Source organism: Rhopilema esculentum, chromosome 16 (genome assembly GCF_057945365.1).
Source record: "Rhopilema esculentum isolate cy_ngs chromosome 16, ASM5794536v1, whole genome shotgun sequence".
Lineage (NCBI taxonomy): Eukaryota > Metazoa > Cnidaria > Scyphozoa > Rhizostomeae > Rhizostomatidae > Rhopilema > Rhopilema esculentum.
Genome location: NC_142830.1, coordinates 9,539,061 through 9,565,754, shown reverse-complemented (window position 1 = coordinate 9,565,754; position 26,694 = coordinate 9,539,061). Strand labels below are relative to the sequence as shown.

Sequence of the window (26,694 nt, the reverse complement as noted above, 5' to 3'; positions counted from 1 at the left end):
GACCATTGCGAAGCTGATCCTTAGCAAAGCATCTTGTTCGTTGTACCCTTCGAGCAGGGTTTGCGGAGCGTTCAACCTTGCCATAACGAGCTGGCCTGCTAGCTTGCGAGAGAAAGCTCGCGGGTTTCAGCCAGCCCGCCAAGATGTGGGTGAGCTCCAAAAATCTACTGGCGTTCGTGCTCTTGATAGGTGTATTCGTTTGCGTCACCTCAGGTAAGAAATTTACTAGTTTTGAGTGGGTTCGCAAAATAAAGCCTCTAATTACATATCCAATACATTTTAACATCATCAGTTGTCTTAACCATGTCTTGAAAGCTTAGAATTGTGTCAGTTGTGCTCAAATGTTTGCTTTTGCTTGTGAAAAGACGCAAAGTCTTCTCGCGAGTTTTGGAATTCTTACCCTCGGGGCAAACTTTTTCTTCAAGCTTGAGAAACGTTATAGTTCCAATAACTTTCACATAAAGAGTCCTAGCAGAAGTTGTATCTGTGTACCAAGAAAGTCATGAAGGAAAAAAAGAATGTTTGCAGCCGGTAGGGCCAATATCAGTCGCGAGCAGCAGTCGCGAGAAGACTGTGCTACCATTAGACTCCTTATAAAACTCTAGGTTTGTCACGCTTCTATATTTAGATGATTAAAATTTTTATTCCTTACGCAAAGGGAATCTTAAACTACGTTCCCAAGCAGTTTTGCGTGATTTTAAGGCACGAAAAGATGGGTAACTCAACTGATTGTATAAGCAAATTTCTCAGCGTCAACCCGAAGGACCTCGGGGCATTACCAAAGAACTTTGCTTGCGGTCCTCGCAAATAATTTCGCTTAACTGGTGCACGTAAAGTTTTAAAGTTGTACATATTTCGAAAGATTTAAACAATTGCAAATTTTCTTGTCTACGTACAAAATCATGGTAGATAGTGTCAATGTTGTTTCCCTGCAAAAAGTAAATATCATGAGAATTGTTGTGGAGTCTAACCTAAATCATTAATGTATCAGTTTCTCCCTTTGCCCTGAATCCGTGGAATGCTCCTCGACTGGGTGGAGCAAAAGCCTCATTGCCGAAGGCTACTTGCCGGAAGCCATTCTCGTCCACAGACTCGTCTGCATTTGATCATGCGTGTTCTATCAACTCTCCAATGTTTAAGTTCCAGAATTGGTCCAGGTAGGAAAAGAAATTATAACAAATTTTAAAAATACCTTCGCCATAATGGAAGTTCCATGCAATTATGTGACGATACACTTCCTATAGGAAGTGCAGTAACAATAGCTTAGCTACACCCTGTATGGAACGAATGGTTTGCGGTTAGCAATTCCAGTGGCCGATTGTTGTCAGACATTGTTTTCCTTTGGTTCAGTGCGCAGCCTGCCTTGAGGAGATTGGGAGATTCCCGTTCTTGTAAATTGTGTTTGAATGCCTTAGGATCGCCTAAAGCCACTGGACAACACTTTGAATTACTAAGCATTTAGTAAGCAGCGAAGATAGGACATCCTTTTCAATCAATTCATTGGATTGAAATGTGTTTTTACTTTCAGTCACACATTTAAATGTATTATTGTTGCAACTACCTTTGTAAATATGTTATTCTGTTGCTTGTACATGACAGTGTGTGGAATAGCGTGGGATAAAACCTTACCGAAGTTGATGTGTCTTTTTGTGGCATAATCAGCATTTCCTTTCTGTGGGTACCAGATTCGAAATGAGACCACTGACTCAAAATGAGGCAGAAGATCTGAGTAACAAATTGCGATTTGGGAATTAGCATCTTGGTTAAATTCTTCATACTTCATAGGGCTTCAAAGAATTTTTGTACAGGAAAAATGCATTAATAAAAACCACTGAATCCAAATGACCTATAGTAAAGACAATTACACGAGAAAAAGACATTGCTGCATGCAAAGTTTATCAACTGTTGATGAGGCTGGCATTCCAAAGTGTGGAGAGCAGCAATTTACAACATTGCTAAACATTACAACCAAGGAGTAAAACTGGTGTGCTAACATTTAACTATTATAACAGGAATGGTAATACATACTGCTTTATCAAATGGGGGTGTATTCATGGCCAAAAACCGTCTGTTTGCAAGAAAGTTTTCATTCTATTGTAATTGCAAGTGCATGTTAAATTTATTGCCCAAAATGTCTAGTCTGTTCCTAAAGTCAGCTCTTCTTAAAACTAAAACATTAGGAACTTTTTTTGAATTTAAAAATGTGACAGTGTCCAGCTTTTTCAAATCATACTTATTAGTATTTAGCAAAAATTTCTTTTGTTATTAGTATTATAACATATTTATTAGCTTATTTTAATCTTTTAAACAGGTCAGGTTGAAAAACATATATGTATGAACCTTTAACCTGTATAGATATTATAAAATGAAATGAAAACTTCAGAAACAACAGCAGAACAGTACAGGTTTTATATTGTCTGCTTGCATAGATTATTGAATTGCTTGATAAAGTCAACTCTTCTTATAATCACTGCGGTTGAAGTCACACTGCTGGTTACAGGCACAAAGAATTTAGACCCAATATGCTTACAGTTACACTCTATTAACAGTTATAAGTTTTCAAGCAACATTTGGTGTGACTATGACCAGAATATACTGTACAGACATTTAAAGCAGAAGTATCTTAATGGTTACATCCACACAGTGGTTGGAGGTGGCCTCCGCCAACACCTGGACAGTGGTGTTGCCACAGGGTGGACTAGGGTGATCAGATTGATTTTGATTTTTGCATTTGCAAAAAAGCCACCATTACAGAAAAAGCTGCTTGAGATAGTTGCTTGCCCAAAAAGATAAAAGATAAATTACAATCGGAAATTATGAAATAGATAAAGAATGTTAAAAAAGACCCTTCCAAGTGTCTGAAAGGCGTGGCAGAAAAAAATTATTTTTGTCGACCCAAATTTTTTTGAGCTGGCAACGCCACTACACTCTAGCATAGACTCAGTCAAGAGCACTTTGTTATTCTTATTTTTTTGTTAATATAAAGTTTTCACACTGACACAGCATAACCTGCTTGCATAATTGTTCATTCGATGCAACATTTTCTGAATAAATCAAAGCTAGATTTACTTTTAGTGATTTAGTGAATAATTTAAAATGGGCCAATTTAGTAAGAAACCTGTAGGAGTTGTTTATTGAAAATTTAATGAACAATGCATAATTTTTTTTTGAAGCACAAAATATAGACCTGAACGTGGAAGAAAAGGTTGGCAAATGTCCAGATGTAGATGAAGAAAGAGAATGTCCACCAAGAGGAGATGGTTCTCTTAGCGGAGATTGCTTATTCGACCGTGACTGTAATGGAACAAGTAAATGTTGCAGACTAGCCTGTGAAAGTAAGTGTGTTGAACCTATTGCCGTCAAAACCGTAAAACCAGTGGTTGTTGTTGGTGACAAAGGAGATCCTGGTGACAAAGGAGATCCAGTGAGTAACTTTTTTGATCAGTATATATTTTTTTAAGAGAAGGGGAAATATATTTACCCTCTTATTCCTTTTCATTTATTTCCAATCTGCCAAACATCTATTGGATGGATAAACCTCATTTCAGTTCAATTTTAAATGTTGATATAGGTCTGATATAAAACAACGTTAAAGACATGAAGAGATCATGCAGCTTTCAGCTTTTTGCACCCTTTCAAACCAAAATTGTAGTGCAGTTCCAGAAAAGTTAAGAAACAAAGATTCACTTCCAGCAGTTTTGACCAAATATGAAATTAAATGTAAAATTGCTTTTTCTTTCCTGATGCTCTTTTCCTTGTTTATTTCTTTAAATCCTTTACCTTCTTATGCTGCTCCCTTCTCCAATTCTTTGAAGTAAACAGCTATTGTGAAGTAGCTATTTACTCTGCTGCATGGCTGTGGTGCATGCCTTAACTGTCTCATGTTTTTGTCTTCGTGTTATAAATTAATTTTATTTTTTATTTCAAGGGCCCACCAGGACCAAAAGGCCCAACTGGTGATGCAGGAGATGCAGGACCAAGGGTTTGTTTCTTCTAGTGCTGTTCACAAATACCTTTTAGTTGTGTTTTTGAATTGCCTTTGTTCATTTTGCAACTGAAGAGAGCTTTTGGTTTCTATCAGTTTGCTCAAAAATTACAGATTGTGGGAGTTAGGCCATGGGTACCTAGAAATACTGCAATTGGAGCAGTCAGGACAATATAGCTGGTCCTCTAAGTTCCTAAATTCATGTCCAAAATTTAAGAAAAATTAAAGGGGTAAACATTGCTATGTTCTAGCTTATCAATATGTTAAGAAACGATAGAGGAACAATTCTTAAGAAAATGTTTTCTTTGAATACCCTGTGATGAAGTTTTAATGTTACCAGTTTTAATATGCAGATAGTTAGCTTCTGCCCCCAAATTTGTTCTGTTGTTTCAGGGAAAAAAGGGTAGCAGATATTTTTAAGGTGTTTCTGTTTGCAAATTTTTACAAATTTACCTTCCTTTTTGTGAATGTTTTCTGTGTCTATATCTATATATATTATAAAATATAATATATTAGATGTTTTACCTATTTTGACAATGTGTTTGTTTAGGTATATTTGTAATTTAATGACACTTTATCTTTTAAGGGTATCAAAGGTAGTGCTGGAAGAGATGGCAGCCCAGGAAAAAATGGCCGACCTGGTCCTCCTGGGCCACCAGGAGGGTTGGAAGGTGATGAAGAGGAAGGGCTTGTCCCAGGGCCTTTAGGCTCTTTGACAAATGTAATTTTTGTCTTTTTTAGTCCTTATCAACCCTGGACATTTAATTTAAGCAATGCTCCCAAGAAGTTATTGGGTATTATTTTTTAGGGTTAAAGAATTATTTTAACATGAGTTAACTTCAACTTTTCTCTTAGCTATTTGGCCACTATGATAGTTTGACAATTGTTTATCTTGATGCTAGAAAGCGTTATGGTGCCCTATATTGGTTTTTATAAAACACTTTTAGGGTTGCCAGGGTGTTTATGATCCACAAAGGGCTCTGGTTAGGAAGGATGTAACAGAATTTGCAATTGTCTTTCTCTGGGTGCCACAGCTTTTGTATAGGTCATCTATTGAAACTGTGGGAAGACACAGGTACATTCAGTACAGGGCTGTCAGAAGGCCTGCCAACATCTTCACTGTCAGTTATCCTAAGCATCTTTTTTCCAACAGCCCTGAACTTTTTCTGATAAACTTTCAGCCATTGAATTCCATCAAATGGATTGTTTATTTTTTAGTTTTTTTTATCACTCCATATAGATTATTTGAAAAGATACAACTAAAATATGTTGAGAAATAATTACATCTATATAGTTTACATAATTCTTTCATTATTTAGTCCAAAGGCCCTGGTCCTGGTGATCTACCACTTGAGACAGGAAGTATTGGAGAGGCAAAACAGCCAACTCTTGGCCCTGCTGTGAGTTTATATTGAATATCCTGTGTAGTTTTTCAAGGTTTAAGTCACCTATATAAAGATGTAAATCCTCTTACTGATAGTCAATAGCAATTTATGTTAATCAAAAAATTTCTAGCTTTAATCAAATGGCTATTATAAAGATAGATGTGTTGCATTTGGTAATTTCGTTAAAGGGGTCTGTTGCTAACAGGATAAAGTCATTCCTTGCTGTAGGAATTTGGCATGTGAGCAGTTTATCAACTTGCTTAAAAGATAGGATTTTGAACTTAGTCTGGTGGCAATTTTTCCGTGCATATTAGCAACTTAGGGGGTTTATTTTTTTAGCTTTTTCTACCTTGGGCAATAATGGTTAACACCTTATACTGTTTGCATGAAGATCTTTGACCTATCCACTGCATTTTGTAGGGACCTACTGGAAATGCTGGTGCCAAAGGACCAACTGGGCCCAGTGTAAGTAACAATAGTTTTCTCTGCATGTATATTACCATGAACCAATTTATCAATCCTTGGAATTAGATTGGTATCCTCATGAAACAATAAATAAGAATTTCCTAATCATTAATGTTTTAGTAAAAACTGTTATGGATCTGACTGAATTTGCTCTGATTTTGTGTTTGCATTATGTAATTTTTGCCCTTTATTCTATTACTTCTAGGGTGAAGGTGGGGAACCAGGAAAGCCTGGTCCTATGGGAGAAGTTGGAGATGTGGTATGAAAATGGTTTTTCGTTAATGCAATGATTTAGCTTGCAAGATATATACATTTTCCCATGCCTGGGGACTGGTAGAATGAGATTCTGTCTCATTTCTTTTCATTTAAAAATTTGCATTTTCATTTGTTAAGAATTAATTTGATAAATTTGGGTCACATCTTTAGTCAAAAGCTAGGTTCCTAACCCTGTCATAAGATCTATTTCATTTGGAGGCAAATATCATGACAAAAGTTTATTCAATAAATATTGAGAGATTGTTCAAAGTTTTGTTTGTAGGTATTAAATAGTTGTTTCAGAATCACTAAATGAAATGTTTCAAGTTATAATAGTAATAAATAACTTGATAGAAAATTTTGAACCTGGGAATAATTTCTTTTTGGGCTTTTGTTGTCCTTAGAAACTTGAACCAACATAAAAGAGAGATTGGATGTTAAAATACAAAAAAGTGTCAGAAGAATTTTTTATTTTATAGTTCTATTTTATCTGTTTCTTTAAGGTTTTATCATTTTTACTGCTTGACATACAAAGTAGCTTGCCCCTACTGTCATATTTTTCATATGTACATTTTATGCATTTATATCATAATCCTGATAGGCAGTTTTGTAACTTCTTTTTTGTCTGTTTGCTAAAATGTGTGCTGGCTCTTATCGGCTTGTTGTCATTCACCAATTGTTTTTACAGGGACCACAAGGACCACAAGGACCACAAGGACCATCTGGCAAAGATGGTTCAGATGTATGTATAGAAGCACCAGCCATTTATTTCTTTATATAATGCTTTTCATGTAGGCAATTTTCTACTGTACAATGATTGGGGGATAGGATATAACAAAATAATTCTTCCAACATAAGAAACAAAACTGCTCTTTGAGAGAAAGCCTTCCAATCTTCTAGGTAAAAGAGCAACATCTTATTGACAAGCAAGATTGTTCCAAAAACTATAACGAAAACATTTTTTCAGATAATTGGCAGAACCTGGTTGTCTTTTCATCTAGTTTTGGAACTGATCCACATAAAAAGGAGAAAGTATTATGTAGACAGAATAAAATTTTCCCCTGAACGTCTCCAGTGGTTATTTTTCTATAGGCACACAGCACTGATTGTGTAACTATCCCAGTCATGTGCTCCTGTTTTTTATTTGTCTGTTTTGATCCACAGCTAGGTATATATTTCAAGCTTATATTTTTGCCCTGGTTCTGACGTTTTATATACTCTGAGGAGTTCAGACCAAAAGCTTTAGTATGTTGTAAAGTGTTTGCTTTTTTCAAAACCAATTATTTTTAGACATACATGTCAGCTTTCATATGGTTTAATCTATGCTTCCCCATGGCTTTAATCATGTTGTGATATATGTATCTTTATTATTTCATATCCCTTTCTTTTTAGTGAATAAATTTCTGTTTTCTTTTTAATGAATCAAAAAACAGAATATTGCACATTAAAAACAAGCATAAATATGATTGATGTATGAAACATTTTTTTCATCACAATGGTATGGCCCTGGCTAGCAGCCCAAATGTAGAATTAGCTAAATGTTGGTTTGATTATGTTGTATTGAGTAGTAGGAAAAGCATCTTGTTCATCAAAGATTTATATATGTTTTACAGGGAGCCCAAGGAGAGCCAGGAGCAAGTGGCCCAATGGGAGACAGGGGTGCAACTGTAAGTTTATTCAAGCTCTTGATATCTATCAAAATGTTTTTATACTACAGTTTCATTAGATTAACAGCAATTGCTGTGTAAATAGTTCATGTTGCTAAAGTTTTTTGTTTTAATGAGTATGTAATCTACATAACTTTATCTCTTACAAAAGACTGTTATTTTTATTCATGTTATGATCGATGTATTTAGCCCCAGCTAGACATGATTGCTCTTATCGTCAATTTGGTAAATCTTTGTAGGGTCAAAGTGGTCAGCCAGGACGAAGAGGTGCCCCAGGTTACAAGGGGTTAAAGGTATGGTTACATATTAGTTGGTACCTTGCCTAAAAATTCTTTGTTTAATGTTCAAGTACTAGGTGTAAAAAACTTCTCAGTATGTGAAAGTAACTTTTTTATGAAATAAGGACTACTAAGATTTTGAAAAATGATTAATTGCTATAAGATTTTAGAAATTAGTAGGTACTGGACATACATTTAAGGAAGTGAGCAGAAGGAAATTTAGTTTTTGCCATACTGAAGTGACTTATATATACCCAATTATAACACAATAAGATAAGTAGAGACAATGTTATAGTACATTATATATTTTTATTATCTTTGTGCATATTCACACACTCCTAATTTTTGACAGGGAGACAGAGGTGTCCAAGGAGCAAAAGGCAGTGCTGGAGAAGATGGTGCCAATGGTGAAACTGGAGACCCAGGTGCTGCTGGGGACAAAGGGCCAACAGTAAGTCTTTTACCCTCGTGCAAGCCTGGAAATTTTGCAATTGCTTGTGTCATTACCATAGCATTCCACAAATGGGAGAAATGATAGAGAGACTCTGGGAAATGAATTATAATCAATACATACATTTTCAGTCTTTTAATGTCTTATTTGCTTTTTTCATTTGCCTTTTGCCTTGTCTTGAAAACTGATTGGTCAATCATGCAGAAATTTTTATTTTTGGATCAACCTCTAAATAAGCACCTTAAATAATGCAATGCTTAAATATTTACAAAGTAGCATCAGTTTTCATGCATCATTTCCACAAATTAAAAATAACTGCAGCAAAACATCATTCCATTATCACAATTTCATTCATAAAGCAGTATGTTCTGTTGTTGCTGTCACATTAATTCCTCACTTAAATCACAAAACAGAGTAGTATTTACAAAATTTCCACAACTTCTTCTTTGACTTATGAAAATTTCAGAGTTTTAAAGCAGCTTAAATTTTCCTTAGGGACCTACTGGACCAAGAGGACCAACTGGTGCATCAGGACCCAAAGGACCTCTTGGAAGCCAAGGTCTGCCTGGACCAAGGGGATCCCCTGGTGTATCTGTAAGTATATATAATTCAATCAGTGGCCAATATTAATGGCTATATAATATTGGAATTTTCAGTTCTTTCTCTCTCTTGGATTGTTGGGGAGATGAGATGCAGCAAGTTCTTGAGTATGAAATGAGTACCCCCGTTTTGGGGCCATTGCACATGCGTATTATATATTCTGAATCAAAGAGGCATAGAACCCCCCGAGAAAGGAACAAACAGAACTTTGCGATCGAATTTCAAAACTAAGTGAGCGGTCGGAGCTTATCATTCACATTGACATGGGAGTTTGATCATAGCAGAAATATCTTTCATACTGAAAAACCTGCCTGGATTTTCTGTTGTTTTATGTTTTTTGTTTGTATTAAGGCTCACTTTACTTCCAAAGGTAAGCAAAAACATCGAGAATTTTATGACGCGGCCTAAGTGTTTACAGAGAGTAGACATTCGATGTAAACAATACAACCTGATTTTAACTGACCTCTGACACTAGAGCCAGGCCAAGGCAACTAAAACAACAGACAACGTACCTTCAATTCAATAATTCAAATTTTTAAGGCGGAAAGCTTCAAATTTTGATCTTCCCCTTTTGACTACATCTACAAAAAGTTCCGAGAAAACCCCTAAATGAAAAATAAACAAAAATACGTCCTTAAATTATATGCATAAAACTCCTCAGAAATTACTAAAATTACTGTTCTCGACATGTTTGCGAGATCTCGTTGTGTTCCCTGGCTTTTGGTGTTGAGGATGGCCCGGGATTTTGTAGGGATAATTCGTTAGAATACGCATGCGTCCCTGCCCCTCGACGTTGATTGGCTTGAACAAATCATTAAGCCTTTTGTCTCAAACAATAGGAGTGCGAACTCATCTCCCCAACAATGGAGGATTTTGACGACCACAAACCTAAGCTCATCCAGAACAAGTTTACATTTGAAGACCTTTCATAGTATCTTAGAACTAGTTTTTTTTAATTTCTTATGATTATCTATTACCTTTCTTTTGAATTCAAGGGACCACCTGGTTTGCAAGGTGTGACTGGAAGAACTGGTCCTTCGGGAGTCAAAGGAGCACGTGGAGATGCAGGACCTCAGGGAGGAAGAGGAGAAGCTGGTGAGCGTGGAGAAACTGGAGATAAAGGTATAAAGGGTGTTCTTGGAGAGAGAGGTATTTCTGGAGCACCAGGAAGACAAGGACCTAAAGGAGCTATGGTCAGTTTACCTGCTATAATTTGCTTCAACTCACTTTGTTGAAAAATTTGCAGTTAATTTTAAGTGAAAAGAATTTAGATTGGGTAATAAAATAGTGAATTGCAATTCTATATCAATTAACAACATAGTATTCTATATTGAATGATAGATACATTATTTGATAGGGTGATATATGTTTCTAAACATTTCATTTATAATTCCAATGGTCTACAGTGTCAGCACAAAAAATAAATTTTACCCTTCTTAGATGTTTATCGTGGCAGATAATGATTAGCACCACCTTCAACTTTTTCAGAATACAATTTTCTAGATTTATGCAAATTCAATGAAACAATTGATTGTGGTGGGGTATGTTTTCTTGATAACAGAGACAGACCTTTTTTAGCCATTTTGATGTACATCTACAAACATGACTTGCATTGAAAAAGAACTAGATGCCAATGGCCTGTGTCCTCTATTTTTGTGGAGAAGCCATTTTGAAGGGGCATCTCTCAATTCCACCTCCCCTTACTTTTTGCAGCTGTTACCACCACTGTATGCTTCTGTATTTTTTATTCAAGGTTTATTGAATGTTTGTTTTAAATTTTGCTTTTCTTTGCTAGGGAGACCCAGGCCCAAGAGGACCCAATGGACCTGTTGGAGACCCAGGAAAGCCGGTAAGATTTCTTTGACACTTATTTGCTCTTTAAAGAACTTACTTTTTAAAGGAGTTTTATACAACTTAAACAACTGTTAAACAGCTCTGGAAGAATTGAATATTATCATGATTTCTGTTGGAATTTTGATAGTGTAATGAATATTTATGAATTGGTTTTGTTTTGCCTTTATAAGGTTGTCTTTTTAAGATGCAAGCGTTTTTTGTTATCTAATTTTGCTTGGCAAAATGAAAAAAATTAAACTATACAAAACATAAATTTCATCATTAATTTTGAGGATTGATTAATGCTAATGGAGATTGTTTTATTTTTTAGGGTGCACAAGGTGCAGCAGGATCTCTTGGAAATACAGGGCCCCAGGTACGCAATAATATAACTTTCCATCAAGTCTGAGCTGAAAATCACATATTTTATAACTGCGTCTAGCTACCTTGGAGCATAATTTTTGAATAGAATATTGTAAAAACTCATGTTTATGTTCAATAATTGTCTCTATTATGGTGTTACTTATGTTGGATAATAAGCCTGGTCATTAACACAGGTTTACAGCTTTGTTAACAATGCTCACAGTGGTTTACCTAGGGTTTTGTCACATCAATTTTTTGTAAGCAACTCTCCACTCTCGTCTTTGAAAGATATAAGTGGCAGTTATACATGAGCATTTACCTTTAAAAATCAAATGTAGGTATTTAAAAGTTTTTAGGTGCATGTTTGTCCTTGATTTTTAAGTTGGGCTTCATGTTATGTTGTTAAGTTTACATCATGATTAAGTAAAGTCTCTAGGCCCTTGCACTTGATTGATCAAATCTCTTTAAGTCATACAGAACCTACTTACCTTTTTTCATTTTCACTCAATATTGTGAAGCTTTATCATTTATATCAAGGGTGAGGCTGGCCAAAAAGGAGCTGTTGGACCTAAGGGAATCAAGGGAGCATCAGGTGATGCAGGTATACCAGGAGTGCCAGGCACTGTAGGACCAGCTGGGAGAAGGGTAAGCAAGATGCCAACTTTCTTATTCTGTTTTTGAATAATTTATTAGCATCAAACATGAGCATGTTTTAACTGAATTTTCAATTTTCACAGATTTATCCACAGAAATTGATTTATACAAAGTGTAGTTTCTGCCAAGTATAATGAATTTTTTTGTATAAATTAGAAAGATATATATACATTACATGTTTTTTTATATTTTGGTATTGTAATTTTGCAGGGAAAGTCCGGAAAGCAAGGACCTCAAGGAGCCCCTGGAGAATCAGGAGAAAGGGTATATAATCATAATTTTTGTATAATTCATATCTGAATATTTTTGTTGTCTTTTCACGTATTTCATTGCAATTGTATCCAAAATAAGTAAAATCGGTAGGATGCATTACAGAAAAAATGGCCAAAAATCATCATTACAACACACTACATTTTTCAAGTAAAAAGTGTCTTTATAAAAGGCATTGATTGCTAGGGTGCCTGTCCATGCAAGCCAAAGTTTTCCAGTTGTACATTTTTTTCAAATACCAATAGAAAAATTACCTCATATCAAGAGATAACACCAAACAAAATAACATGAACTGTAATTTTCTTCATGTGTGTCACCACTGGATCTTCTCAACTTTTCCTACCACAAAAACAATTTTAGCATAAAAAATGATCATGTGATGATGAAATCCAAGCTGTATTCAAGGGTCATACCAAAACATTTTTCTGTTCAACAAAAACTTTTACAATAGCAAACTACATATGAATCACCTTATGACACTAGAGTGATAATACCAAGGGGAGTAAAAGACAATGACAACCCCATGACAAATTTTTATTGTAACCAGATAATTTTTATTTAGGATGGTGTTAAATTTTAGTTGATTTGTTGATCTCAACATTGATAAATGTAAATGATTACATTTATCAGTGTTGAGATCATTGACCTCATTTCATTGGGCACTTGATCTGTCAAAAGCCTACAAATATCAGTGACAGTGTCTGTCCTAATACATTTGTTGGTAATTTAGATAGAATGTTTGCTCTGGTCTGCGGGTAAATATTAAGAAATTCCCTCTAAGTAGAATAATTTTGGATGTGCTTTGATTGTTGCAAGAAGTATAAAGCTTTGGTATTGTATTTGACAAGCCACTTTTCTCTTTGCTCCAGGGTCTACCAGGATTAACAGGTCTTCCAGGAACACCAGGAACTCCAGGACCAAAGGTAAAGCATACTGTTGTTCAACATAACCACATTCCCTATATCTTATGCTTTTCTACTGCGAAGCTATCTTTTTGTTGCTATCTTTTTGTTGGGATGTAATAAATTGTGTCCAGTACACTAGTGAAGGCACCTTTTGCCTTGTAAATCCATTTAGAACCGTTGTCAGATATCAGAACCATTAAAATTATATTTTCAATCCTTGCCAAAAGAATCTGACTTCCATTACACACCTAATTAAGCTCTTCAGTAGCTGCCTGGTTAACTGTAAATGCTCATATATTTGAAATTTGACTGTTTAGGTAAAGATATACAGCTACATTGAAAGGAGGGAATGCTTTGACAAAGTAACGCTATTACAACACCTGTAGAAAAAAGTCATTTCACTAAGCACATAACAATTTTTTCCTTGTTTATTAGTATAGAGGTAAATTATGCAGTTTGTTTGTCTTCAATTAAAAGAGTTTTTTATTTAGGGAGAGACTGGTGCAAGAGGATTGAGAGGTTTGCAAGGTCGCAAGGGATCAGGTGTAAGTATTCAAATATTATCTTTCTTTTATTCTATGTTTCGCATTCTCTAGCTGCAAATTTGGGTGGTCTCTGTCAAAAATTTCTGATTATTACTTGGTTTTCTCAATTACGTTCAAAACAAAACATTCTACCAGAAATTCTCTCAAATTGCAACTTGACCATAAATACAAGCAAAGTCGAAAATGTTACTTTCATGGGATGCTGAAGTGAACATTTATGCGAATGTAAATTGAGAGATTGCAAGCTGCTTGGTAGTGTACTAGATACAGAAAATGACATCATCAGACGCAAAGGTCTCGCCATTCGATTTGCAAACCCATTGAACTTAATCTTCAACAACGAAAACCGCAGCAGCAGCACAAAATTAAAAGCCTTTAACCCTTACGTGACATCCATATTCCTATACAACTTAGAACTCCTCTTGAAAATAAGATTGACAGTTTTCATAAATAGAAACATACATCTTAAACATAGTTTATCCACAAAATAATGAAAAAATGATGTCTACCAACAAACATCAACTTAGATGTTTAGGACATGCACTTTGTTTATCAGAACAAACCCCTGCAAAGCGAGCCTTTGCATACACAGATGAAAAATATGCAAAACCAAGAGGCTGCCTAAAACTAACTTGGCTCTCAAAAATAAAATCAAACTTACGAGCATTTATAAAATCGAATGGATAAAAGCTTGTAAACTATCAAAAGGTAGACTTGCCTGGCAAAAACATTTAGAAATCCTGTGTTACACTAAGTAAATTTATTTACAAAAAAATGTTTTATAAAATTTATCAAGTAGTTCACATAGCTTGTTAATTTGGGGGTCAATTTGTTTTCATGCCCCTTCTGCGTCTCTACCATCTCCAAAGAAGTTATTGTAGAGATTTTGCAGTTGAAAAAGCTGGTAAAATAGAAATAATGCAATCTATTTCCTATTGACATTGATTTTTGGTCTTCTTTTGTTAGGGTGCACCTGGTATTCCAGGAGAAGCTGGTCCTCAGGGACAAGTGGTAAGATTTTGTAACTTGTTTTTTGTCCTAAATCCTTGCCAGTTTTCTTAAGGAGCATCCAGATGTATGAATCTTCTCTTTGAAATCGCATGTATAATATTTTGCCTCCTGATTAAGTTATTTTGTATTTCTACTCATGAGTGATTATTTTCTTTTCTAACTCAGGGTCTGCCAGGAGAACCTGGACAGTCTGGAAGGGATGGCAAGGACGGACCAGAGGTTTGTTCTTGTTTTGTGATTCAGTGTTCCAAGATATTTTTACAGCTATCAACGTATAAAAAGAGTCTGTGCAGTGTTTGAACTGCTAATGGTAGTATTTTTCAAGCGATTTCTAATATGAAAAACTTCTAACCTTAAGTGTGAATTTTCAATCAATAAATCTTTGTCTGATTCTTTTCAACAATTTGTTTCACTGATTTAATTATTTTTCTGTAGGGAAACCCAGGTTCTGATGGAAAACCCGGTGGTCCAGGAATGCCTGGAGTTCAAGGTAAGCGTGGACCCACTGGTCTTGCTGGAGTGAAAGGAAACAGAGGACCTGGTGGAGCTCCTGGGGAAACTGGCAAACCAGGTGCTAAGGGAGATCAGGTATGAAGAAGATAATGATTGGATAGAAATATTTGCAAGAAATGTTTTATACGTTTTAAAGATCACTTTTTGAAGTTATAGACTTAAATTGTCTTTAATTTGTTGTTTTTTCCCAGTTTCAAAGGTTTAGAAAAGATCTTTGTATTGACATGAAAGTTATGTTTGACATAAGGGATTTTTATGTTGTTATAATATTTTGTTATTGTGTTCAATATTAGGGAGACACTGGTTCAGTCGGCCCAGCAGGAAATACCGGTGCTCCAGGTATTGATGGTGTAAAAGGACCTACAGGTGCTCTTGGGCAGCCTGGTGAACAAGGATTAAGGGCATGTATATTTTAAACATAAACTCTTTCCAATTTTTTGTAAATGTACAGTTACCAGTACTGTGAAATGTATGTAGTGATGAGATGAATTATTTATCTAATCTCGAACTGAAGGCCTACGTTTGTATCTTACTGTAAAATTTAGACTGCACACTCTCAGATCTCGTTTTGTATTTAAAGTGAAGTATATCATTTATATATTTTATGTTTGTCTTATTCACCTACAAAACTTCAGAAAAAAGGAGCCCTAAGAATGTGTATCTCTCCAATCTGTTGCATATACATGCTAGGGGAGATGATAAATGCAGCCACAATCTATATGTTTTTAGAAAAGTTACAGGAAAATTCAACGCACTTGTATTTTCTTATTGATATTGAAGATATTTGTGCTCCATTTTGATTCAATTTTTCTCAATGCAGGGACCCAATGGCCCTATTGGACCATCAGGGCAGACTGGAAGAGATGGAGAACCTGGAGCTATGGGTGATCCTGGAGAGGATGGAAAAATTGGTCCTTCTGTATGTAGATAATTTTTTAAACTTGTCGTTATAGTCTCCAAGAATTTTGATTTTCTGTAGGTACATTTTAATGGCAGGACACATGAGAGTCTGACCTTCTATGTCCAGTCCTTAGAAACTGAATCTGCATAACTTTTTACCTGTGTATTGGAATTTTTTGAATCACCCATTAACTGAAGGAAAATCCTTAATGTTATGCTTTTGTATTTTATAGGGAGCTAGAGGTGCACAAGGATTGTCTGGTCCAAGAGGAATGCCAGTAAGTCTGTTACTTTCAAATTAGCAAAAAGTATTTTAATTTTGTTGTTAAAACCTATTGTTCTGTTTTGAAGGTTAAGATAGAAAAATTTTCTGCTCATGATATCTAAATCCTTGTAAGCTGCAAGTTTTTCAAGCTAAGATTGTTATGATATTAGATTTATTTTGTTTCCTTTCAAACATTCAAACCAAAGTTTATTTGGGAAAGATTGCAGTTGGCTGTTGCTTTTCAGTGTCACATCTTTATACCCTCTGTATTGACTAGTTTAAGAGTACTAATATTTTAGAATTGCTTCAATTTTAGGGAGCACCTGGTCTGCCAGGAGAACGAGGAGAAGCTGGCAGTGAAGGTCTACCTGTAAGTAGTATAATTATTCAATGTAAAAATGTTAGGATCATACGATGCAACTTAAGAATCTTAAATCAGGTTTATTGTGACAAATCTTGATTGGGATTTCATCTATTCATCTGTTTTTAGAGCCTAACTCGCTGTCTATTTTGAAGGAGTGGTACATTTCCACTTTTTTTTAAGGTTCATAAATGAATAGTTGCAATAGGCTTGTAGCAATTTCCGTATTGTAATCACTATAATATTCCTCTTCAAGGGTACCAGAGGTCCAAATGGCCAACAGGGAACCGCTGGGGCCCCTGGACTTCCAGGACCTCAAGGCCCAACAGGTCAACCAGGCTTCAATGGAGCCAAAGGAGACAAGGTATATTACTTGTTACTTTAATGGTTGTAAGTGATCTGTTCTTTTCTATAATCATTTGTTACATCTTTTCTTGTTTCTCTCAAGTAACCTCTCATTATTAATTGGAACTGATCATTGATCGTTGTTATCAAAATTGATCATTTAGGAAACATCATAAACATGTAGCTCATTTCGTAAACATGCAGCGGTGATGTAGGTAAGGTAGCCTTGATGCTTCTAGTACTAAAAGTATTTGTTATCCTGTTTAGGGAGATGGTGGAGCCAAAGGAGAGAGAGGATTAGATGGTACTGATGGCAAAAGGGGAGCTGATGGTTTGCCAGGAGCTAGAGGGGCACCTGGAGAGCCAGGACCCAAAGGAGATGTTGGAAGAGACGGCAGTGCTGGATTACCAGGAAAACGTGGTCCAACAGTAAGTGACTATTATACTTTAGATTCTATACCGAGCGGTTGGTGAACTTAGTTTGTTCACGAGGCTTTTATTAGAAAAATTGTATGGAATATTTTGCAGAAGGTAGGATAGCAAGCAACGTTTCCTTTTCTTGACGCTCCTCCTCTTTAGAGCTAACCTTTTTAACTCCTTGGGGATTTACCTGGGCATTTGATGTCAAAATATATTGTAATTATTCCATTGTGATAAATTTCAAATGAATAAATTGCAAGACTAACTGTTTCTGGTGGTTTGATTTTCGTTGCATTTCTAAGACGTTTTATATTTGATAGCCTTTAGGCATCACCAAGCAGGCATCTTCTGTTACGCAAAATTATCACATATCTATTGCCTTATTTCACAGGGATCCAAGGGAAGTAGAGGAACACGAGGACCAAGTGGACTCACTGGACCACCGGTTAGTCTTAATTGTTATCTGGTCTAGGAAACTTCGAGAAACCTTGTTTTGTTATATGCCGCAGCCTCACTGGATCTTACAGTGTGACCATAGTTACCGTAGGCATTAGAACGTTTTTGCTTTGGCAATTATGTGAAGATGATTGATATTAAGACGCGCCTGAAAGAAGTAAAGAATGTTTAATGGTGCATAAAAGAATATATGTGATGGCAATGGTGAACAGGGAAAACAATGGCAACCCAAAATGACTCATTAAACAGAAAGTGATGTCAATGGCCTTATACAACAAGGATCCGCTGTTGCACCCATTCATATATCAATTTTCATTCACTATTTCCTTAAAATTGGCTGTCTTTCTTTTTTAATACAACACCACTCTTTCATGTTTAGGGACCTACAGGATCCGCTGGAGCAAAAGGAGCCCCCGGAGACCGTGGTGAGAAGGTAGGATTCGCACATTAGTATTATTCTTCAGTTCATTTTTATTTAGCTTCAACGTGACAAACGATTTGGAAAGCTGCATAAGTTGCTTTGATAGAATAACAAAACACATTGGTTGTCAACAATTCTAGTGAAGAATCAACAAATCTAGCCTTCTGCAATTTCCAAAATCGTTGCCAGGAAGCCTTGTCTTAGATTTTCTTTTAACTCCTTTTTGAGACCATGCCTCCCTGTTTTAAAGAAGCTAAAGTGTTTGAAGTAAATAAGCATCTCCAAAAGCTAAATATACCTGTTAAACCGCTGAGACGTTACATCACAAGACAGTCCGACTGTCAGCATTTCAAGCTGCTTCCAGCATTAAGCTAAACCCATTATATGTTAAGATAATTCTGAATTTCTTAAAAATGGGTTTAAAGTCAGATTTAAAAGTTATTCTTTGCTAAACATTTGCTATGGTCCCATTCGGCATTGGTTATCCACAATTTCCAAATGGCTTATTGTCGAATCTGCCCTTCATAGGTAGTAGAACGATATCGCAAATGAACAGTCAGATATAGTGACAGTTTGAAGTAGTGTCGATTAATATGATTGACAGTAAACGGATGATGGAATGCAAACACTCTAATGCTCGTTTTGAATTTTCATCAACAGGGTGAAACTGGAGCTCCAGGAGAGCGTGGTCTTCCAGGCCCAGGTGGAATAGTTGTAAGTACTGCTCTGTCTAATATTCTTTGCTGGCTGCTGCTCTATTTATATCACGTCTAATGGAAAATTATTGTACTTTTCAAAGCGTTACTATCACACAAAAGATAACCCTTGTAAGTTGTAGATACTAGCAAAGCTTTATAAACAAAAATGTTGTTTTGAGTCCAGACTACATATTCATACCTTGAAATATTGTTAAGATTTTTTGGGGGGGGGGGGGGATATTAAAGCCTATATACAAAAAGCTGGTTGATTCAGTGACAACTTAGCTAGAAGCTGTTCAATTTTTGGAAAACCTTCTTTGTCTAGTTTTTAGGTTGCCTTTTCGACATTCAGTTTGTAGTTTTTTGTCCTTATACCAGAATTTGAAAAATCAGAGGCTTTTTGTGAGAATTTTCACCTCGCATCTTATATAATTAAGGCAGTATTTAGAAAGTAAAGAAGATTTATTCATTTAATGTTGTATTCTGATTTGCATTTTTCACATTAACAGGGCAGACTAGGTTCAGCTGGTGAAAAAGGATCATCTGGTTCTAGGGGAGCCCCTGTAAGTTGCGTTTAATTCAAGTTACTGAAGCTTTAAAGTGAAATACCTCTTTGCCCTGGCATTAAGCACTTCATAGATTACATGTAACAATTCTTAGAGCAAGCTGTAATAGACAAATATAATGCATGTTGATGGCATTGGACATCAAACTTGGAGCTACTTCTTAGAACCAACTGTAGGATGTAATACATGTGCAACTTCATTTTAGTCCATGATGCATAAATAAACCCTCTGTATTCTGGTTATGCAAGGCCCCTAAAGAAAGGACCTTATAGGTCGCTTGAATTAGAAACTGTATCAAGTTGATGGAAAAAATGGTGCATGTGTATTACTTGATTTTTCTTCTGGTTTTTATGATAACCTTAGTTATTTTCATATCAACTGTGGCCAATCGCTTAGCACTTTCCAAATTCATTGAACACACTTCTATAGACGCCCTTCTGTTTGGTTTATAGAATGTTGACCTATTGCTTATTGTCAATGAAATTATTTTTTCAGGGTGCTTCTGGTTCTCGTGGTGATACAGGTGCAAGGGGAGCAAGAGGAGAAATTGTGAGTTTCTTTTTAGTTGTTCGTTTGGAAAATCTAACAGGGATGGGTTTCATAGTTATTTGCATCATAATAAATAGTCAAGTATTGACATTGTTGTAGTTAATTGCATCATCCAATAGACAAGCCAAGAAGATTGAGAGCCACTCATTTAACGGTGATATTTCCTAACGATGATATATCCTTCTCATGACAATCTATAAAAACGCTTTTTAAATTTCATGAATTTTATTGTGAGCGTTTTTACCTAAGGGTGCTGATGGACCCCCAGGACCTCCTGGCCCTGCTGGAAATGATGGAGCAAAAGGGTACAAAGGCGAATCAGGCATGCCAGGAAATGCTGGACTCCCAGGAGAACCCGTAAGGACTACCAAATCTCCTTTTCAATCGTTTCTGTCTAGTGCATGATGAATTTCATATTCTATACTATTCTATCTCGTCAAACTGTTATATATACTCTGTATAACCGAAAGCATTTAAGAGATTTGTCTGTGGTTTTGGTAAAGAATTATAACATTCTCGTTCACGTTTTTGGACATTTGCGTTTACTCGTGTCTGGCTTTAAACTTACCTCTTTTGGATTAAAAATGCTCTAATAGGGATTAAAAAAACGGATTTATTGTTTCAATCGAGGTAATGCTTTGGAACAGTAGCTCGTAGAAACTTTAATGAAGTATGATTTGCTGCCTTACAGGGTAAGAATGGCAGAGATGGTCGCAATGGACTCCCTGGTGAAGACGGTGCAATTGTGAGTAATAGTTTACTTTCATGATTGCTTTTGTGGAGGAGAATGTAAGCAAGATTTTGAATGGCTTATTTTTTCAAAATGATTTTATCTTTTGCTTTTCCAGGTCTCTTAAATTGACAGGTATAGGTTAAAGATGTAATCATTCCGCAGGATGATACAAACGGGTTCCTTCAGTCTTAATCAATATGCTCTGATGTTCACGTACGCTCATATGTATTTTAACGTAGGCTTAAGAGTCTTGTCAGAATCTGCGTTGAATCGTTCTGCTGGCAAACTGCTCTCCGCACAATATTAAGTTAAATACTATTTCATTCTAGGGAGCAATGGGCCCAACCGGAGATCAAGGACCTGATGGACTTGCAGGACCCAATGTATGTTTTAAACAGAATAAACATTTACTTTTTCTCTGTCTCTACAGTGTGTTCCTCTTGTCAGTTGTGGCAGAATGCAGATCAAGCTAGACAAAATCAAAATATTTTATATTTGTCTCTATGTATTAAATGAATGATTTGCCGTGGTTGGTAACAGGTAACTCTTTTCAAAACAGGGGAAAGTTTGACTTTTTTACATTTAATCCGTGCCGTCCTTGATTGTGAAACTTTATCTGTTTCAGGGAATGATGGGAGCACCCGGCTACCCAGGCAGATCCGGAGGACCAGGCGCTAAAGGAGACGCTGGTAGAAACGGAATAAACGGTGACAATGGCAAGAAAGGCCAACCTGTGAGTGAAGCTGCGCGTTAAGATAACTATAAGAAATACATATCGGCTTTCTTTAAATATTTCGGTTCATCCAGTGACAATAGACTTGAAAGCATTGTGTAAACTGCTCGTTACTCTTTCAGGGAGCAACCGGACCTGCTGGACCACCTGGCCCAAGTGGACCACCCGGAAAAGAGGTACTTTATTTTAAGTTCTTTCTAAAACCCCAAATGCATTAGGAAATATAAACAAATTGAAATTAGTAATATAATAATTTTGAACGGTTCCTTTCTTTATTGCTTTCGCTTGGAAAAGTCAGCTATTTTATTAAGTTCCCAAATCGTGCTTGTTTTCTGCAGTTGGAAAGCTCGGTTATAGAGCCATCTGGTTACAATTAACAGCCTGGCTGATTTTTGTTAAAAAGAGTCTTGCTCTTGTTATGTTTTTTCTTCAAAATAAATTACAAGTTAAAAATTTTATCGTACTTTTAAGAGAATTGAACCATTCCTCTTGCTTAAGTGTAACCAGAGTGTAGATTAAGATCATATTTTCTTTGACTGCAATCTTTCGGATCTCGTATTATAAATCTATTAAACTCGCAATCTATTGTAGACTGAGAATATTGGTCATTGCATTCACCTGAAATCACTCTATGGCTTTCTATAATATCATTTTCTGTAGCTTGATTCGTTTAAAAACTGTTATAGGGTTCACCTGGATCTGATGGCACCCCAGGTGCTGATGGAAAACGTGGGGCAAAGGGCAGTGCAGGAGACCAAGGGTACCCAGGAATAGTTGGACAGCAAGGAAGTCCAGGACAACCGGGAGCTACCGGTGCCCAGGGAGATGAAGGTGCCCCAGGAAGAGCTGTATGTACTTCTTTCACCTTGCCATTAATTACTTTCAATTTTCTTTCGCAAAAAGGAGATCTTTTTCTGTTGAATATTCTTGTTCGGCATATTCATCAAAGATTGTTATTTGGTTAAGATGGATTCGCAGGTAAGTCTTGTTAAAAGATAACGATACTGAAACAAACATTTTGAAGATCGGCAAGGTTTCCGTGTAACACCTGCAATAATGTATACTGTGACGTGACCGTATTTATTATCATTTGTATTGCAGGGTTCCCCTGGCAAAGCTGGAGAGACTGGTCCTGCTGGTGACCCAGGTTTCCCTGGAGCCAATGGAGCCAAAGGAAGTAAGGGCCGTACAGGTCCTGGAGGCGCCAAAGGTGATAAGGGATGGCGTGGGTACAAGGGACAGAGAGGAGAACCAGGAGCACGCGGTATGATTGGAGACCAAGGAGATGATGGTCCACAGGGAAAAACAGGACTTGCAGTAAGTCACTTTTTGTCGCTGGTCATTATTCGTAATTATATTTATTTCATCTATGTGGTCGTTATAGTATAATGATCGACCGAGAGATGGTTTGCAGTATAGGGCAGCTTTGATAGCAATACAGATATAATTCTAGGGTGTTGAAATGTTAAAAAAACTTACGAAAAGTATATTTCTACTTTAGATATCCACTGATGTGATATTTCTTCCATTAAAGTTGGAAAGCATTGTTTTTATTATCCGTTCAAGTACCATCTCTTAATTTTATAGGGACCACCAGGCCCCCCAGGAAGAATGGGTGCTGATGGAGCAGTTGGAGAGGCAGGTATAATAGGAAAATCAGGACAGCCTGGTGATAGTGGACCACGCGGTCGCAGTGGACAAGATGGATACCCTGGCCCACCAGGTCCTCCTGGACCTCCTGGATTCCCAGGACAGTCGGGCATGACAGGTGCCGGTGGGCTCAGCTATTTTGGTGTTCCTCAAATTGGTGCCCTTAATAAAGGACCTGGTTACGGATATGGGTATTACCAGAATATGTACTACAAAGGTGATTTTGCTGAGCAAGGAACCAAGACCCAAAGCAAGGTACGTTCGTTGTTAGTCCCAAGTTCCACTGAAGGAATCAGACAGGTTTTTTGGCTTTTATTCACAACAATCCTGTTTCTATCTTGTTTGTTTTTGTAGTTACTTTCAGCAGCTACCAAGCGTCATCTGTTCCATTGTGCTTTATCCATTCATTATTTAATCCACTATTTCTAGGATGAGACTGGTGGAATGTTCAAGTTCCTCAGCCTGTTTGAACTTCAGCTACAAGCTTTGAGAAGCCCAGATGGTAGCCAAGCATTCCCAGGAAAAACATGCAAGGACTTGAAGTCGTGCTTCGATGACTTGAGAAGCGGTAGGTTCCAGTTGTTTATTTATGTTCGTAATTGTCCATAGGCGAACGTATTTTGTAATGGCACTGCTGTTTACAAGTCGGATTTGCTGAGATATCGGCTAACAGGGCATTTCAGAAAGTTGTTAAAGTAGGCAGTATTCCAATATATGAGCATATATTCAATTTGGTGTCTTAATTCTGCCGCTGCATTTTGTAAAGAGTAATTTACTATGAATATTTTTATTAGAATAAGTTTTGTCTTTTTAGGCGAATTCTGGGTCGATCCAAATCTCGGCTGTGTAAAGGATGCTTTCAAAGTTTCATGTGACTTCAAAACTGGAGAGACCTGCATATACCCAACAAAGACCATGTTCGATAAGAAGAAATGGGTGCAATCCGGTGGCGATGGCTTCAGATGGTTGATGCAAGAACTAGCCCAAGAGACGGTATTACTTTTTCTTTGAATACCTATTGATCGCAAGCTTTGTTGCCAAGGCAGGGATTCCTTTGTTCATGGCAAGCTTCCAACAATTTCGCATTTTTCTTTGCTAGTGAAGATGCCAAACTTCATCTGCAGAGTATGTATCACTAAGCAAGGAGCGGAGACAGTTTCTAGGACCAGCAGCTTAAAGTTTATTTGCAAACTTGAGGAGACTGTTTGTTTATTTGCAAACAAACGCAGTCTTTTATCTGCTATCTGAACTTAATGCCTCGTGTCTTAAATTTGTACGAACGCTCTTTCAGTGTTTCTAATCTTACATACGTCGATGTTGTATACGTCATTTGATATTTATGCTTTCTGATTAACTTAGGTTGATTATGTTGCTGACGAAGTTCAATTCAGACACTTGAGGATGAACAGCATGAAAGTGCGACAAAACGTAACTTACCACTGCCGAAACTCGAATGCCTTCAAGACCTCGAGCGGCAAGGCAAAGACCTTCGTCAAGATCATGAGCTCTGATGCTGTTGAAATGCACATTGGTGCACAAAAGAAGAACCAGCCTAAGATCCTTTTTGATGGCTGCAACGTGAGTAGTTTGCTCATCCCCTCTTGGTTTTGTTTTATACTTAACCACAACTGTCATCTAGGCTAAGTTTTGATTGGCAATGAAAAGCTCGAAAGATCTTCAGTTTTTGAGATTGGTAGAGTTACTATTTATGTGTGCTGCTCATTCTAGAAGATCTCACAGTGAATGCTGATGTCAGCCACTTTGTCATTTTTTAATTTTCATCTTAAGTAGCTTAAATTTGACAGCTTAGAAAACTACATGAATTAATTTGGGCTTTTGGAGGAGATTAAGTTAAGTGTGTTATGTTTGGGAATCCCTACAAGAGCTCGTCAGAACGTTGCTTGATTTATTCTAGATTGCAAATGGTCTTATGAATTTTCACCTCTGCAGTAAGGCATCGTGGATCAATGATCTTATGTTGTTGATCTGTTACAGGTTAAGGATGGCAAATGGCACAAGACTGTTTTCGAGGTTGAGTCAACTGCAACCTCAAGACTGCCAATCACAGATATTGCTGTCTTCGACGTGGCTGATGCTGATGAAGAGTTCGGGGTCGAGCTTGGCCCAGTTTGTTTCTCTTAAGAAATTCAAACAAGAGGATAAATAAGACTATGCTCACCAGACATTTTCATTTCTAATAGTTTTTCGTGGTATTTTCATAACTGTTACTATGTATAAATTCTTCGTAAGTTCCAGATAATTCTCATATAGGTTTTTTCAACTGCGCGCGCGAGGGAGGACCGTTTTGTAAAATCAGTCGGGTGGGAATAGGGGTGGGAACAATTCTATCAAAAGTGTCACAAAAAGTCGTCTCTCTTCTTTGTTGTCCTTTTCTACTGGCGAGTCATACTGTTAAAGAGAAGGCCAAAGCTATTCCAATACGCGATTTAATTGGTCATTAAACACGGCTGAAATAGTGGAACAAAATATACGAGTTATACAGTCTAATTCTATCTTCCTACTTAGTCCAAGCATTGACTATGGTACAATTTTTTCTCTGCTCTTTTTTATATTTCGCTGCGATCACGTGATCAACAGTATTGCGGTGCCATTAATAAAGTTAAACGAATACGGTACGGCTTTGTGACAATACCAAGCCTTGAATCTTTAGCATGTGAAGAGTACCTAAATCCCAATATTGAATTATAAGTCGAAACATATAAATTCCTCTACAATATTGAGTTGCCTTTCCAATTAATCTCGTTTGAAGATCCCTGTGGTGATTTTGCGAAAAGTTATTTTTGATACTTCGATAAGTCTCTACAAATCCCCCGAAATTTCCAGTTTTCAAATGCTAAATTCCTCTAAAACAACCTTTAAATATGTTGTTAAGACAAAAACATACTTAAGATTTCTTTTAAACTGAAAGTTATTGATGATCCTTTGTACAGCGGTTTCCGTGCGAATCGTCAGTGCGAATCGTCAGGCCTATACAATTGAATAATCCTACTCAAGTGACTGCAATATTCCTCCAGCATTCTTGATCTTTTTCAGATCTTGCTAAGCTATAATTACAAATCTTGCTAATCTGTAATTACAAATCTTGCCAATCTGTAATTACAAATCTTGCCAATCTGTAATTACAAATCTTGCCAATCTGTAATTACAAATCTTGCTTATCTGTAATTACAAATCTTGCTAATCTGAATCACCTTAAGTCAAGGTTTTCTATCGCAGAGGAGGAGTTCAATCCGCCACTCTAACCAAATAATCAATAAATGGCTGTAATCCCAAGCTGGAATAAACCATTATGGAACTACTCTTCTGCCCTCTTCCGTCCTCCTTCGCAATTCCTTTCCCCGTTCTTCATCCTTCGACTCTCTGAGGCTCTGGCACCCAGGGTAGGAACTTATTAAA

General features: G+C 36.6%; 1 protein-coding gene and 1 long non-coding RNA gene across 2 annotated transcripts; one reads left to right on the top strand and one right to left on the bottom strand.

Moving 5' to 3' along the window:
- On the top strand, positions 1–25,537 carry LOC135682431 (uncharacterized). The gene is made up of 45 exons (XM_065197316.2): positions 1–213; positions 3,174–3,424; positions 3,929–3,982; positions 4,572–4,706; positions 5,305–5,385; positions 5,791–5,835; positions 6,041–6,094; positions 6,779–6,832; positions 7,704–7,757; positions 7,997–8,050; positions 8,388–8,486; positions 8,982–9,080; positions 10,082–10,279; positions 10,882–10,935; positions 11,251–11,295; positions 11,820–11,927; positions 12,147–12,200; positions 13,076–13,129; positions 13,603–13,656; positions 14,623–14,667; positions 14,833–14,886; positions 15,103–15,255; positions 15,474–15,581; positions 16,001–16,099; positions 16,314–16,358; positions 16,662–16,715; positions 16,963–17,070; positions 17,319–17,480; positions 17,863–17,916; positions 18,307–18,360; positions 19,009–19,062; positions 19,556–19,609; positions 20,108–20,161; positions 20,411–20,518; positions 20,853–20,906; positions 21,224–21,277; positions 21,520–21,627; positions 21,750–21,803; positions 22,314–22,475; positions 22,729–22,944; positions 23,215–23,532; positions 23,707–23,845; positions 24,092–24,270; positions 24,637–24,855; positions 25,273–25,537. Exons 1-45 carry the CDS (start codon positions 144–146, stop codon positions 25,417–25,419), a joined length of 4,473 nt encoding a protein of 1,490 aa, XP_065053388.2. The 5' UTR covers positions 1–143; the 3' UTR covers positions 25,420–25,537.
- LOC148958263 (uncharacterized) lies at positions 23,431–25,359 on the bottom strand. The gene is made up of 2 exons (XR_016144672.1): positions 25,220–25,359; positions 23,431–25,188 (listed from the first exon to the last, which is right to left on the bottom strand). It is a non-coding gene; the product is annotated as an uncharacterized LOC148958263 (long non-coding RNA).
- Positions 25,538–26,694: the final 1,157 nt, after the last annotated feature.

Coding starts and splice junctions, on each gene's coding strand:
- LOC135682431 (XM_065197316.2), top strand. CDS start 144: ATGTGGGTGAGCTCCAAAAATCTACTGGCGTTCGTGCTCTTGATAGGT. Junction 11,296..11,819: donor TTGGAAATACAGGGCCCCAG/GTACGCAATAAT, acceptor ATTTATATCAAG/GGTGAGGCTGGCCAAAAAGG. Junction 11,928..12,146: donor TAGGACCAGCTGGGAGAAGG/GTAAGCAAGATG, acceptor GTAATTTTGCAG/GGAAAGTCCGGAAAGCAAGG.